Source organism: Crocodylus porosus, unplaced genomic scaffold (genome assembly GCF_001723895.1).
Source record: "Crocodylus porosus isolate Cpor-Errol unplaced genomic scaffold, CroPor_comp1, whole genome shotgun sequence".
Lineage (NCBI taxonomy): Eukaryota > Metazoa > Chordata > Crocodylia > Crocodylidae > Crocodylus > Crocodylus porosus.
In genome coordinates this window covers 39,887,697-39,902,441 of record NW_017728951.1, presented here as the reverse complement: position 1 = coordinate 39,902,441, position 14,745 = coordinate 39,887,697, and the positions used below count along the sequence as shown (strand labels likewise).

The window sequence follows — 14,745 nt, the reverse complement described above, 5'->3', positions numbered from 1 at the left end:
TTCATTAATTTCTGCTTCAGGTAGGCTTGAGATCAGTGAGTGTGCCACTGATAGAGATTTTCACTTGGAATTTAATCCCACTACTTTATTTCTGTCCTAGTCTCTGCAAACGTAAAAGCAAGGAAGTTGCGTACTGCAGCTGGCATGGGTCTCTCAAAAACGCCGACAGCAGAGATTGAATGCAGCCTGTATGGATCCGTTGTCTCTCCTGTTTCTAAGGTAGCAGCACATTAAAGAATGTTGGAGGGTGGGGCCTATAAGGCTGTATGTATGTGGAGATGGAGGGCCCAATTATTTCAGCAGCAAACGAAGTAAAAAACGTCCATAGGAAAGGCAGAGTGTTCATACATATTAAACATTAGAGAATGCTAGGTACAGACCTTTTCAAAATCCAGCAGTAAGTATAGGGATGATTTGGGAAAAGTGCTACACTTGGACAGTAGTGTCATCTAAATTCTTTTCAGGGCCATGTAGCCTCATAATTAGGAGCTAGTGTCTATAATTGTATTGTTACAGACTGTAGGGAAACATATCACATTATGAAAATGATCTAAAATGTTTCATATTGCTTGCTTTTGTGGTTTCCTTCTTCGTGTTATATATTTACAGCTGTAGCACTGTCTTTGGTAAACTGTCACATTGAACAGGGTTCAACTGAGTATTATGCACAATTTAATAACTGACATCTAGTATTCTTTGAGTGAGAGAGAGAGAAAAGTTAGGAGGAGCTACAGTGCATTGTAGGTTGTGATACTGTCTTCAAGACCTTGGGAATGTGTTCCATCTCCTTTTCATAGTAGTCTAACAGTTTTAGTTCATATCACATGCTTTTCCTAAGATAAGACAATTGAATAATGAGCTGTGATATTTTGGTGCTTGTACCTCAAAGCATATGGGTACCTTTGGGTAAAAAAATATTAAAGACTGATGTGTATGAACCTGAAAATAGAAAAGGAACTAATTTCCTATCCCAACAGAAAAGTAGATTTCCAACCTAATAATTCTGGACTTATCCAGATTTGTGAAAAGACAGTTCCTTTGGCCCCTTCACTTCCCTTTTAGATTACATTTTGGCATGGTCATCATTTCCAACACTACTTATCTGAGCTACCAAGAAGACATATAGGGCAGTAGTCAGTCCCTTGGCTAGATTCCTCCCATGGGAGGGCTGTAGATCCTCGCTTTAAGTGTTTACAGGATATTGAAGTGTACTTGTGCAAATCTCAGTACTTTATAATGTGGAAAACTAGTCATACAAATAGCATTTTAATAAGAAATTCTAAAAGGTTTATTTGCTTTAGTATATTAAGTTAGTCTTGAATGAAGGAGTCTGAAAAGAAAAGATCAGCATAGTTCATGAAGTTCATATAATTTATCATATTTTTATTGACCTCTTTCCCTAAATCACTGTACAGCACATGACCCATGGAGAGACCTTTCTAAATGTAGTAATGTTGTTTGCAGGTCACATATACCAGAGACCACAGCAGGGAGCCAGAAGAGGAGATGTACAGTGCAGAGAATTTCCGTCGTATTGCTCGCAATCTCAGTGGGACAGTCATCGCAAACAAAGAAGAGACCTTGGTCTCGTCTCATAGTTTTGTAAGTAGAATGATCAATAGCATTATTAAGAGCTACCTTGGGGTTAGCATATACCACCTAATTTCTTTCTTCCTTTCCTGTATCCATCTTCTCTAGCAGCAGTTACTAAACAAGAAAGGCATACAATTGAAAAAAATTTATATTAGCTCAGAAGAGGAAAGCTTCTTTCCTAGCCACATTAGGGAAAGCTAATAAGCAGCAGCACTGCCATACCTGTCTCCTCAATAATTTTTTTTCTCCTCTTTGAAAGGGCAGAGAAAAGGTTTTCACTTATGTCAGTGTGGTTCTGCTTTTGAAGGGAAGGAAGAAAAATGCTGCATCTAATTGCACCCAGTAATGTTCCCCAACATATCCTCAAAAGTAGGCAATTTTCTGGAACTGCCACTTTGAGAAGAACGGGAACAATTTGAACACACTGGTGTTTAATGGGGCAATTTCTTTGAAGAGGGGAAGCTTTGAGAGTATTCTTTAATGTGAAGTATTAGTTCTGGTGTCTCCCCGCCTCCACTTTCCATTGCTTATGTTTAGACTTCTCCAAAGGAAACCTAAGAACATTAGCTCTGTTTGAAAACAGCTGAACAAGGAGGATACGTAGGTCTGTTTGCAAAGTTATTGTTTGTCAAAGTTGAAAGCCATAGCAGGACTCTGACTTTTGAGTTTTAGGCATTGTCTAAGCATACACATTTGGGTTTTTTCCCCTAAATCAGTCCAGTTAAACTGGTGCAAATCTGGGTGTATAGGTAGGGGTTCAGACAAATCTGTCTTTTACTGCTGCAAGAGATTCAGCTACGTGGTACTACCCAAAACAGATACCCTACATCCTTGTGCAGCTCTTTTATAAAGCATGCTGGGTCCTGTAGTGTACATCTTTGTGTTGTGTTGGAACAGCACCAACAAGGTTAAGTGGGAGTAGGCACATTTACTTTTTCTACTGTGAGATTATTGCCACTATTCTGAAAAATGGGTACGTGAACCAAACTTTTGTCCTGCCCTTCCCACTCTGAGCCAAACAATTAGTCAACACCCCCATCACTAAAACATTCACCAGATGAGAGTTTTCCAAAACGAATACTGTTACCTTGCATTCCTTTCTTTCACATACAGATGCATGTACTTGTTGTGGTGACTTATCCCTGTCATTGCCATGTTCACTTGATTCAGCCCAGCTCTGTTTAATCATCATTTGTGGGTTTTTTCCCCTTTCTCATTTTGTCAAAAGGAAGCATCAAATATGAGGAGAATGCCAGTGGAAACCAGGCACCGCTCTTCCAGCTCTACTTCCCTTCCTTTTCCCCATGACCCTCCTGTGTTACCCTTTGATCCCCAGCACAACCCAACCTGGCCGCAGCACCTGTCCCATGACGTATTGATGCCTAGCATGGTGGGCAAGGCACATAGACCATCAGGTAATCACAGGGCATTTTGCCCTCCTGCATGATTAGAAAAACTGTGTGCAGTTTTCACCCTGCTGTTTCTGAAGCACAGCTTCTCAGGCCTTGTCTGTCAATGATGCTTTTACACCTGCCTCAATCTCTCCAGAAATTTGGAAGGATAAATCTATCATTCTTTTTTCCCCCTTTGCTATCCCTTCCACACTGCTTTAATGTGCTGTGTTAAGTGACTACAATCTAAAGGGATAATTTTTAAGTTGGAGGCATGGCTGTTGATTGTTTAAATATAATAATGCTTACATTATAGATGTACATAAAGAGGTATTTGGCCAGCAAAAATGACAGTGTAACCTCAAAGAACTGCTTCTGGAATTTACTTTTTAGTGTACTTAACTAGGTTGTTAGTCATTTTAAATAGTCTTATAATGTTACAGAAAAAAAGGCTATGAGGGATTCACAAATTCCTTAGAGTTGTGCTCCACCTAGGTCTTGGTACCCTGAAATGTTCAGCTATTGAACCATTTGTATGAAGGGTGGATAGTAACTACCGGTGAAAGAGTTGGGTATAGGTACTATGTTGTACGAGACACATTCCTTCAAATTCCACTTTTTTGCACAGTCTCCTGGGATTATGATCCTAGTTGGAATTGACTAGTTTTCATGCGTTCAAAATCCGTACTACAAGAAATGTCCTGGTGTAGGGCTGATTCAGTTTAACCTTTCCAATCTGCAGGTGGGCCACCATTGGAGGCTTTGAGAGAAAAAAATTAACTGAACAAACACTTTCTTCCCCCAGGAGATCAGAAGAACATCCAGAAAATTCTGGTTATGCCTGACGGGGGTGAAACTTTCCAAGGTGAAGACCACACAGGTGTGGCACTGAGCTGTGGAAGTCTCCCCTGCACACAGAAATGCCCCTCTGCCCAAGGGCGAAGGCCTCTTGATCAGCATTTAGGATGTGGGGTATCAAGTCCCTCTGGCCATTGGCTGCAGTTGAACCACACTGCTAAACAAACAGTGACATTGCCAGATAAACAAAAAATGCACTTGGGATGCCCAGGCCAATCAGACAAAGGCTTACAGGAAGAGTTCCTCCAGCAGCCCTTACAACATCAAGTGCTAGAGTCTTATTCCATCAAGTGTAGGCCACCATCCAGCACAGACTACAGCACCTTAAGAGCACCATGGGGGCTGCATTGGAATTCTGGTCACCCTCAAGGTTGTCCTGTGCCACCTGCTCGTGCTAAGGTGCCAGGTCCAAAGAGGGTTGATATGCCCCCAGAAGAAGACTGGCGGCAGAACAGCTATACCCTGCAGCCAGGTGGAAAGAGAAAACTGCCAGTGCATGTGGTGGATGGTGCTTTCTCTTCTGCTACTGAGGCACACCGAAATATCATAGCCCGAGTAGCAGCAGCTGCTGCCGCCAGACAAAATAATGGCTGGTGAGGCCTTCTTCAAATCAGTGCAACCCCAACAATGATAAACTTCCCTGTGAACAGACCATCTGCACTGTAGCTGTTATGGAGGTGCTGTTTATTGTAAAGCAACAAACTTTTACAGTTGGTGTTTGTGCCAGTTCTGTTTTAAAATATAACTATACAGTATGTGGAAGCTAACTGCAATGTGTTTCTTTTCTGGTATTGCTGAATTGCTGTCTGTGGGGGAAGCTCTCAGCTATTTCAGTCCCAAAGTCTCAGCAGGAAGTGTTGTAGGGAGTAGTAGATATAAGGGGCACTGGCTATGGACACACACACACACACACACACACACACACACACACACACACACACACACTCTCTCTCTCTCTTATGGTCTCAGTCATGAAACAGCTTTGGTTAATTATTTGCATACAGAACCAGCCCACTTATTTTTTCCTTTTGTTTTTCTCTTCTCCCTCTTCTACCCCTTACTAGGGTAAAACTGATCTACCTTCCAGGTTTCCAGTAAAATCTAAACTCAGCTGGACTGGCAGCTAGTGAGGCAAACCCAACATTCATTATGCTGATATCTCAAGCACAGACCACAGCTGTAGTTGCTAAGTAGGGAAGTGGGAAGGAGACATTGTCCCACTGATAAACCAGAACTTCCCCACTTCTTTCTGGCAAACTAACAATGCTTCAGACAGAAAAGACTGTTAATGCTGCACGCTTAATTACACCAATGTAAACACAAAATACGTTTAACTATTTTAGGGTCAAACATACTTGCTTTTGTAAGTATTTTTTGAATAAATCTATGAAAATAGTTCTATTTAACTGTCTGTGTCTGACCTATCTTTATTGTTATTTTTATTTGGTTTTACTGTAGTTGGTCTGAAAGCTGTAGTTGGCCGCATACATTAACAGGAATGAACTAGCTGTGTGCACAGGTCCATCAGTAACAAAGTCTTTATAACGGAGCACTTCTGAGTAGGGCAGAGCAGTGAGTCTGGCATTCATTATGTTGCCTCTGCCACTGGCCTACTTTGTTCCTTTGCACCCGTGTCCCTCACTCTCCATGCAAAATGAGGACAGTGAAACAGAACTCCTCTTAGAAATTGTTTTGAGATATTGGGATGGAAAAAAGTGTTAAATACAAACAGGATAGTACCCTGCATACTCAAGCCCTTTCATCTTCTAGAAAAGGACCTTCTACATATGCTTTGTCTGTAAATCTGTTCAACAGTAATCTGTTGCGATAGAAGTTCCCTCCCTAAAGGAACTGTTGTTGTTTTTAAGTATGGATGGTTTGCAGGTGTTATTGCAAAGATAGGTGTGTGCTATCATACAGTAACAGCAAAATTGAGAATATAATTATAAATCCATTTCCATTTTCCCAAACGGGTATTGGTAAATCTAGACTGTGCTGTACTGCACCCTAGTGCTCCATTTTAAAGGTACTTGCAACATTATCATCCTATCTATATACTTTAGTTTAGTACAGTTGCAAGTTCGGTTAGTGTCTTAATTTTCATTTCCAGTTTTGTTTTCAAATTTGTACTAAGCACAGAGGGCAAATTCCAATATTTCTGCTATTGCTCTGAGGTTTGAAGGGAGATGTTATTCATTATAATGCGTTTCTCATTTCTTTTTTCTAGGTAATTGCCATTGTGATTCCTCTTTAATAGCAACTACCTTTGTCTTCTAAAGGAAAAATGTAAAGGTTTCTTCTACCACCAGCTGCTTTTTAAAAAAAACAAACAAACCAATTCTGATCCTCAATTTGGAAATCATGTAGATTTAATCATCTGCACATTTTACTAGCATGTAAGAACTTATATTGGTGGACTCTTGCATTCATCTTGAAGCCCATTCATGACTATTGTTTTATTTAAGCAAATATTGGATTAGGATTTCATTTAAATTAGACCTTTATGGATGAAGATTCTCTGTTGCAGCCTGAGCACTTTGTGCCACAGTAGAATCAGGCTATCCATCTGTAGGGGTGTCCTTTAGTACAGGAAGAATCCCCTTGGTGGTTGTGTACTCCTAAGTGGTCCTACATCATCTCTATTTCCTGCTTTTGGCAAAGGCTGGGATTGGTGCCTATCCATGATTTCAGTCCTATTTGCAGCTTAAGGAGGTTAAAGAGCTGCTTGCAGCCGAAGGAAGCTACATTAGGAATTTCAAGGTAAAATGTACACTGTCTTTGCACACATCTCCAGGAGCTGGCTGGCACAGTCTAAACTTAATTGTCAGTAAGTGATAATTTGGTGAATGAGTTTTTTATGGATGCCACCTATTTTCAAATCATGCCAACATCTACAGTATCCAAGTTTTGGTTCCCCCCTTCACTACATTTAAGATATCATACTTAAATGTATCTGGTTTCAATATTGGCTGTGAAAATCAGCTATAATTATTTAGTTTCTCTTTCAGAAATTATTAATTTATTAAACTGAAATAGAGGGCTGAAGTGGTCATAGTGGGAGGACATGAGGTTTACTTCTGTACTTCACCCTGCCTCAGTGTATCTGAATCATAAGCAAAAACCTGCAATAAAAAGAATAAAGACATAGATTGCTTAAAGTACCAATCTACTTGCAAACAAAGGCTGCACCTTATGTTAAGGTACATAGGATTTTCGGTAAGAGATGGGGTTTTATGTCGTTGAAATTGCCTGATGTTACTAGCACGTTATTCCATCTGTAGTATCAGTGATGAGGGGTCCCCTTTGTAGACTGTTACAAGTGACTGTTGACATGTTAAATTCAAAACTTAACCAAAACCATATGGCTTTGTCCACATTAGCACTCCCACTATTGCCATCCTTGAGGAGGAATTATCGTGTGGTGGACTGGGAACCAGGAGACATGGATTCCATTCCTTGCTCTACCCCTGACATAATGGATGATTATACATAAATTGTTTAATACTCTGCACATCAGTATTATGTAAGCTGAAGATCAGATAAGGTACTTTAAGATTAATCCATGGCTCAAAATAGGTGCAGAAAAGCTAAGAGTTTTTTGACAATATTGGTACAGTTGATACATTTAATTGAGATGCTCAGAAATGTAGCAGTGAAATAACTGAAATTCAAGAAAGAAGTAATTTGATTTGGTAATGGACTGAGAAGGTGAAGGAGGATGATCATTCTTTAGAGTTGGACAGGGGCAAGGGAGTCTTTGGTAGCAGATGTAAGAGGTTCTTTTGATGTATTTGGCACATATTTAGATGTTTTCTGAGTTCTTTTTTTTTTTTAAATATACTAACTCTAAATCTAAAAAAGTACCTAATAAAAAGCAAGAAAATACTCTCGTGTTTAGAAACAGACAAAAAGACCCAAGCATGTTTGAATAATGAAGGAAGGCACTGAGATGAAAAAGGAAGGGTTGGTAGGAGACAAGGTTATAGATGCTTCAGGATCAGAGACTGGTATGGTGAAGGAGATGACTTGAGGAGAAAAAAGGGAAATCTTGCTGAATAATGTCAAGCTCTCTCTGTCTTTTTTTTTTTTTTTTTTTCAATAGGTGGTTTCCTAAACAGAGAGGGCTCCAGTACTGGTCTGTCTTGTGAAGGCTTTGAGAAGGAAAGATTGATCCATGTATTGGGTGCAATATACATTTTTGTTTATAGATTCATTTTTAAAATGTTTTATCCATACCACTGTAAATAAAGTTCTGTGGGGATGTCATGTATAAATGAAGAAGCATATTTGGGCAAATAGTATAAAAGGCTAGGCCCTATTAACAAGGCAAAAAAAAAGACAACTTTTTTTAGTTTCTTGTCTACATTGGTCACCATCAGGCAGTTTTCCACCCTTGGGCTACTACAAGCATTAAATCACCCAGTGGGTGAAAGGATGTGAGAATGGATGCAACTGAAGGCTGTCACTTGCATTTTACTACTGTGTTATCAAGTCCTTCTCTGAGTTAGGTTAGATATCCATGATGGTAAATCATCTCTGTTCTTTCCACACTAATGCTCATCTGGTCACTACTACTAGTGAAATTGAACTTATTTTAGTGCAGTGAGGGATGACTTCATTTACAGGCTGAGTAACTTAGTTATGAGCTTTCTGGAGAGTATGTAGTTTGAAATAAGCAATAGATAAAAGGCAGTATGTGCTCCTTAGCAGGTGAGACTGATTCGTACAGCTACTAAATTCCCCAGTTCACTTTGGCAGTTCACAATGTTTAGCTTCCCAAATTTATGAGAACAGCAGGCATTTAATACTTTATTTGTTTTTTTAGTGGGGAGTTTGATTTTTCATTTTGAAAATCTGTGTGAACCAACATGGATACAACCCATGTAACATGCAGGCACAGTTTAATCAAAATTGATAGTTGAGCTCCACAACATCTGTCATCTTTTCATCACAGTTCAATGAAAAACAAAGCCATCTCTTGTATAGTTTAATTATTCTGACTGCACATTGCATTCTTGGAACAAAACTACAATAACCAAAGTTCTTAAGTCTACATGTGTCAACATCTTGGCACATCCTTCTGCTTTCAGAACCTTACCTCCTCAGTTATGTGGCACTAGTTTAGCCACCTTAATTGTCCAGTGTCCATCACCTCCTTAACCAAACCACCCATGCCTAATAAATTAACATCCCAGCTATCTAACAAATGTGCTGACAAATGATAGCTTGGTTAAAGGGGTGCAGAAGGCAGACAGAGTTAAAGTTGTGGTGTCCAGTAGTTGCATTTGCCTATAAATGAAAAAGCAGATATGGTGAATCCTCTTAGGTGGATTAAATTTTTATGACTTGGTATTTGTGGATTTATCAAGCTTGTTATGTGCAAGGTGCCTTACTTACTTCTGAATGAAGTTTTGTGCATGAATTAGTTAAATATTTTATACAATCTTTTTATCTAAATACATATCTCTTGATACTGTTGCTCAATGATCAACCTATATCATTTAAACTTTAAAAGAATAATTCTTTCACAATAGCTGGTCTCAGCAAAATCAAAGTCTCTGGAGCTAATCTTTGCCTTTTTTATGGCACTATAAATAATTGGAAGTCTCCAAATAATTTATCTTACCTAATCCTCCTCTGCACTTTCTTGTAAAGTGATTTGACTTCTGTAATTTGACAATATCACGTCTGACTGTATAACCTCATTTCATAGTTAAATATCACCCAGATCACAGAAAGGGAAAAAGTTCCTTTTATACAGATTCACCAGGAGTTTGCAGTTAACAGGCTAGCAGTTGTGTTTCATCCTGCATGCTGCTTCTAATTGCTGCACTGAAGCTTAAGGCCTTCAATTCACACACATGTAAACACTTCATACATGAGACAAAATGATAAATGTAATCTAACCTTAAGGATAAGAAACAGCATACAGTCAAATGGTGCCTAGGAAGTCTTGGAGACAGCCCTAAGGGTGTAGCAAATCATTTAGTTCTGTTTGTAGTATAGTGCTGTTAAAGGCAACAAAAATATTTTATTTATGTTACTATCCTTGGATATATTAAATGAGATGTGTTAATACCACTGTACATAGGCCTGTTTCCCTTGATTAAGGTTTCTAGTTTTGGTTCCCTCTGTTTATGGATTCTGTAGGGAAAAGTAGAGAAAATCCAAAGGGCAACAAAAAGCAGAGTGAACTAATTTTTTATAGTGCGGGGTGACAGGATGATAATCTATTAATACCTTCAAGGTAGCAAGATAAATGAGAGAAGGGAATTGCTTAGTCTCATATGATAGGAGAAAGATCAATGGTTTGAGGCTAAGGAAGGAAAAGTTTGAACTAAATAAAGGAGGTGGAGGGGAAGCTTAAAGCAGAGCAATTGGGCAGTATTGTGAGGAAACTGGAAGACAATTGCTACAGAGATTTGACAGCAAAGTGAGATAAATGGTTGATGGGTTGACCAGTCCTGTGGCAGGCAGGGGTCACACTAATTGGTCTAGATTTTGCTAGTCGCATTTTTCTGCTATAATTGAAAAATCAGGATGTGGAGGGTAATAATGGCTTAAATTCTGTTTGAATTCCGCTTGTCAAAAGGTGAGACAGTGGAGGTTTAGTCATCTGTGAAATAAAGGGAAACGGATGATAGGAGAAGAGGATGGATGGAAAGATAGAGCTATGCCTAATGACGTCATTGTTGGAAGAAACCACAAGCGAGATGCCATGATGGCAGGTCTGGAGGCTGCTGGAGTTGTGCATATCACCTTTTTGCTTGTGAATGTAATGCAGATGCATGGCATTAGGTAGACCTAATAAGTCCTCTGTGAGTTAGTGGAACAGGTAACTGCATAGTCAGCTGCACAGCATTCTTCCCTGCAGAGCAGACTGTGTCAGTGTGCTTCAACCCTTTGGATAGGTATTCCTGTTTGTCCTTAGCAGATGTTACATTTATGGCACAACTCTCATTGGGGTGGGGGCACCTCAGGTCTCCAGCTCGGCTGGCTGGGAATCTGCTGGGCAGCTGGTTCAGAGCTTTGCAGGGGCAGACCCATATTCAGGGATCACAGTCCCAGTTGTACCCTTTCTACTTGCCAGCATAAGTGGAACCAGGGGTCACGATCTTGGGTCCCAGCTGCGCAAGCAGACTGAAAGCTGAACACGGTGCAGTCTTGCAAGTGCCAAATGTGGGGAGCTAAGGTTGATTTTTGTCAAGCAGGGTCAGCTAATCAACTTCCTCCGTTTGGCACTTCCAGTGCTGCGCAGCTTCCAAAGTTTCTGGAATTATGATTCCAGGCCCCACCTGTGTTGACAAATGGGAATGGCATAACTGGCATCCGATCCCAAAATCACTCATCCTGCCATGTATGTATAGCATGGCAGGATGCATTATTATTGGGATCAGGGATCAAAACCCATTGTAACAATCAACATCTATCAGTGGCCTTTAATGGGTACAAATTCAGGGAAATCCAGCCTTTTTCCATTTTGGCTGTGATTAAACTCCCCACTAGGGGGGTCAGATCAGTGTTAGTGTTTTTGTAGCGTCTCAGCCCAGTCTCTCTGCCATCATTTCTAACGTCTCTGGGTGATTTCCCATAATTATGGAGGTTTTACCTAGAACTGTTTGCCAGAAAGATGCTATCTCAGAAAGCTAGATCCCTTTGTTTGACAGGCCTTGAATATACGTTTACCAGCCAGATATGTTGGTGTGTTTTGGCTAGATCTTTTAAGTTCGAGTTATGGCTCCTTCCAAGACATACCTGGCTCTCCTGTTAATAAGGGTTCTATTTTCCTAAAACTCAGTCTGGAGTGTTGGAGGCAGGTGTGACTGACATGCAGGGAGACGGACAATATTTCTTTTTAAAGTTTTGCCTTTGCAACTTCAGTCTCCTGCCAGTGTCTCACCTTCACTTGTCAGACCTGATTTGCCTATGTTAAGGTTTGCTCTGTGTATCTATCTCTTGGGATCTGGAATACATCTTTCTCTCTCTCTTGGGTTTTCACTTTGCTTCTTGAAGTTTTAAAAAGTCCTCTCTTTGGATAATTAGTTGATTCTAGGACAGTAAAACTGGCACAGTTCATAGAAGCATAGATTTTTTTTTAAGGTCAGAAGGGATTTTTTAGTCTGACCTCCTGTATGAGAGAGGTTGTAGAATTTCACCCAGTCATTGTGTCATTCAACTCAACAATTTGTGGTTGAACAAGCAGCTGCTTTTTTTTGCCTGGAGAAAATAATGCAATCTGAGGGAACACTGAATCTAATATTCAGTCATGTTTTCTGTACAGATGGATATACTTCTGTTTGAAGGTCCTCAGATTATAAATGTCTGTGGCTCAAACGTGTCATGTCCTTCCTTGGATCAGTTGCATCTGAAGTCTTCCCATTGCCACTGGCAGAGGTTGGTGAAAACTGGCTTGATTGTCCCCTTTGTTTTCTTTCTTCAATTTATCATCAGTTGTAGGAAAGCATACCTGTTGTTCAAAGAACAAGTAACAGAAAGACTTAGTAAAGCAGAGGAGGAAGGACAGGGAGACAATTAGACATTCTTAAACAATGCAGATTCAAATAGATGGAATGAAATGGCCACAGGTGGCAGCTCTGGATAAGAAGCGAAATATGGCTGCTGTACTTGAGAGAGACATTCACAGTAAACGATTATTTGCCTCGCCCCTATGTACCTATAGTTAATGGCAAGGAAGGCCTCACTGGTAGCAGGTCAGGAGCTCAGGGCCTTATTTACATTGAGTCAGTTAAGCTATATTCATTTTTTTTTAAATTAACTATGATTTGCTTGTGTTTCTATGTCTTAATACAAATTTCTTCTCTGAGTTCACCAGTATTGGATTTGCAGGGTTGGTCAGCTTGGTCTTTACCCTGAAGTTATAGAGGAAAGTACAGTTGCAAGCTTTGTGTGGTCCTTGAATAACACTTCAGAAGTCCTTGCTGGTGGACAGAGGCATTTGTCTACCAAAAATTCTGCAAGGAAAGGATAGGTGTTGAGATATAGGACTCAGGCAGACAAGGTTGGGTGAATCTGATATCTTTGATTAGACCAACTTAAATAGTTGGAATTTTTTGTTTGCAAGCTTTCAGGTTTAAAAGCCCTTCGTCAGGTTGAGGAAGTCTGCCGTTGGTGCTCTTCCTGGCTGGAATGAATAGTTAAGAATGAATAGATGAATTCATTCCAGCCAGGAAGAGCACACACCAACTACAGAGACTTCCTTAACCTGACAAAGAGTTTTTAAACTCAAAAGCTTGCAAACAAAAAATTCCAACTATTTAAGTTGGTCTAATCAAAGATATCAGATTCACCCAAAGAACCTGTCTGCCCATGTCCTTAGACCAACACAGCTACAACCTACTCCCCTAAGATATAGGACTATGTTCTATGTCTTTTACTCAAATTCTGAATCTGTTTGTTGTAGAGGCATTTGAACAGCATGTGTTCCATATTTGTTGGAGCTGAGGGAATATAAAAAATAATTTCCTTCTACTACTGTTGAAGGAACAACTATGCAGAAATAATACTGAATAATTTTTAGAGCTGTCCAGTTTTGGATTGCTTGGCTGTCAACAGCACAACCTCCTACTATCTGGCTACAGATGCTCAAAAGAGAGATTGGGTTGAGTGGAATTGTACTGGGGATGAATTAAGCCTAAGAATAAGCTTTGACAACTGGGATATCTTCAGAAGCTACCCTGCAAATGACTTGGGAAACTTCAATGTAACATAAATGACCTAAGAAAGCTTTTCTTTCTTAGTCTGTACCAAGTCTGCTTCCATCACTACCAAACAAAATGGAAACTTACATATGAATAGTCCCTCAGCTGTAGTAAATTCCTCTCACACTTCACTATTCATACTCAGGTTAAGACTGATCTTTTACCAATCCCAACTCTCTTCACTTTTACTGTGGGTGAAGGTTGGGGAAGTCACTCTCAGGATGCCATCAGTCAAAACCCCCTTTCCATACAAACTTGTCTTAAGGACTGAGGCTAGGGAAAGTCAGAGGTTGGCAATGTAAGACAATTAAGGCAGAGGTTGGCAGTGTTTGGCCTATGGACCAGATCTGGCCCATGGAACCTTCGGATCCAGCCTGCAGTGCCATTTGATAGTGAGAGGCTCTCCCTGCACTGTTGCAGTGAGCTGCCTTGAGTTCTAGCAGAGAGAACGGTCTGAATATCTCTTGTCACAGTCAGGTGGCATGGGCTCTGGGAGCTGGGGCTTTCACTGTACTGCACCACAGCTGAGTGGTAGGGAGAAGCCATGGCAGCAGTGGGTTCCAATGCCCACCTTCCTCCCATCTAAGATGGGTCATTTTGCCCCTCCCTCCCCCCCTTGCTGCTGGAAAACTTTGCTGACTCCTGGTTTAGGGGAATAAAGTTTCTGGGAGACTCCATGATCCAAACTGAGACCTGCCAGAAGGCAATTACTTTGACTACCAATGCACAAAAAAATCAGTAACGTATCTCCAATGTCATCCCGTTTGTTCTGGCATGCAACACCTCCAGGTGAGCCCAACAATTTTAAAATGGAAAAAACTTTCCAAATGAACAGGCAAGGTGAGACTCAGGAGTGCTGTTCAATAGAGAATGTAGTCACTGTAAAGGACTTTTTAGGTGGAGTTGGGTATATGTTTCTTTTCAGTATGCATCCTTTTGGTGGCATGTCAACGATGGCATTGTAAAATGGTGACAAAAATGCTACAGACTTTTTTTTTCCTTTTAAGTCTATATTTTCAATGATTTGATGTAGCTTTAATTCTCATAGATCATAGCTTCTGGTCTATTGTCTAAGAAGCAAGTGACTTCCTGCCAGCTAGAACCCTGGGCAAGGGGATGCAGAAGGTGATGGACAGTGTACCTAACTGGTTACTCCAAGCACTATGGGATGGTAGAGGGACAGA

At 40.3% G+C, this 14,745-nt stretch overlaps 1 protein-coding gene across 3 annotated transcripts in view; it reads left to right on the top strand.

The window, feature by feature from the left end:
* The window catches only part of USP54 (ubiquitin specific peptidase 54), a 150,891-nt gene extending 145,643 nt beyond the window's left edge, over nt 1-5,248 (top strand). For all 3 annotated transcript variants that reach the window (XM_019555848.1, XM_019555849.1, XM_019555850.1), the window contains 4 exons: nt 101-219; nt 1,465-1,602; nt 2,822-3,008; nt 3,790-5,248. In XM_019555848.1, coding sequence (XP_019411393.1) covers nt 101-219; nt 1,465-1,602; nt 2,822-3,008; nt 3,790-4,439 — 1,094 coding nt within the window. In that variant the 3' untranslated portion in view covers nt 4,440-5,248. The remainder of the gene's footprint in view (nt 1-100; nt 220-1,464; nt 1,603-2,821; nt 3,009-3,789) is intronic.
* The last annotated feature ends 9,497 nt before the right edge of the window (nt 5,249-14,745 follow it).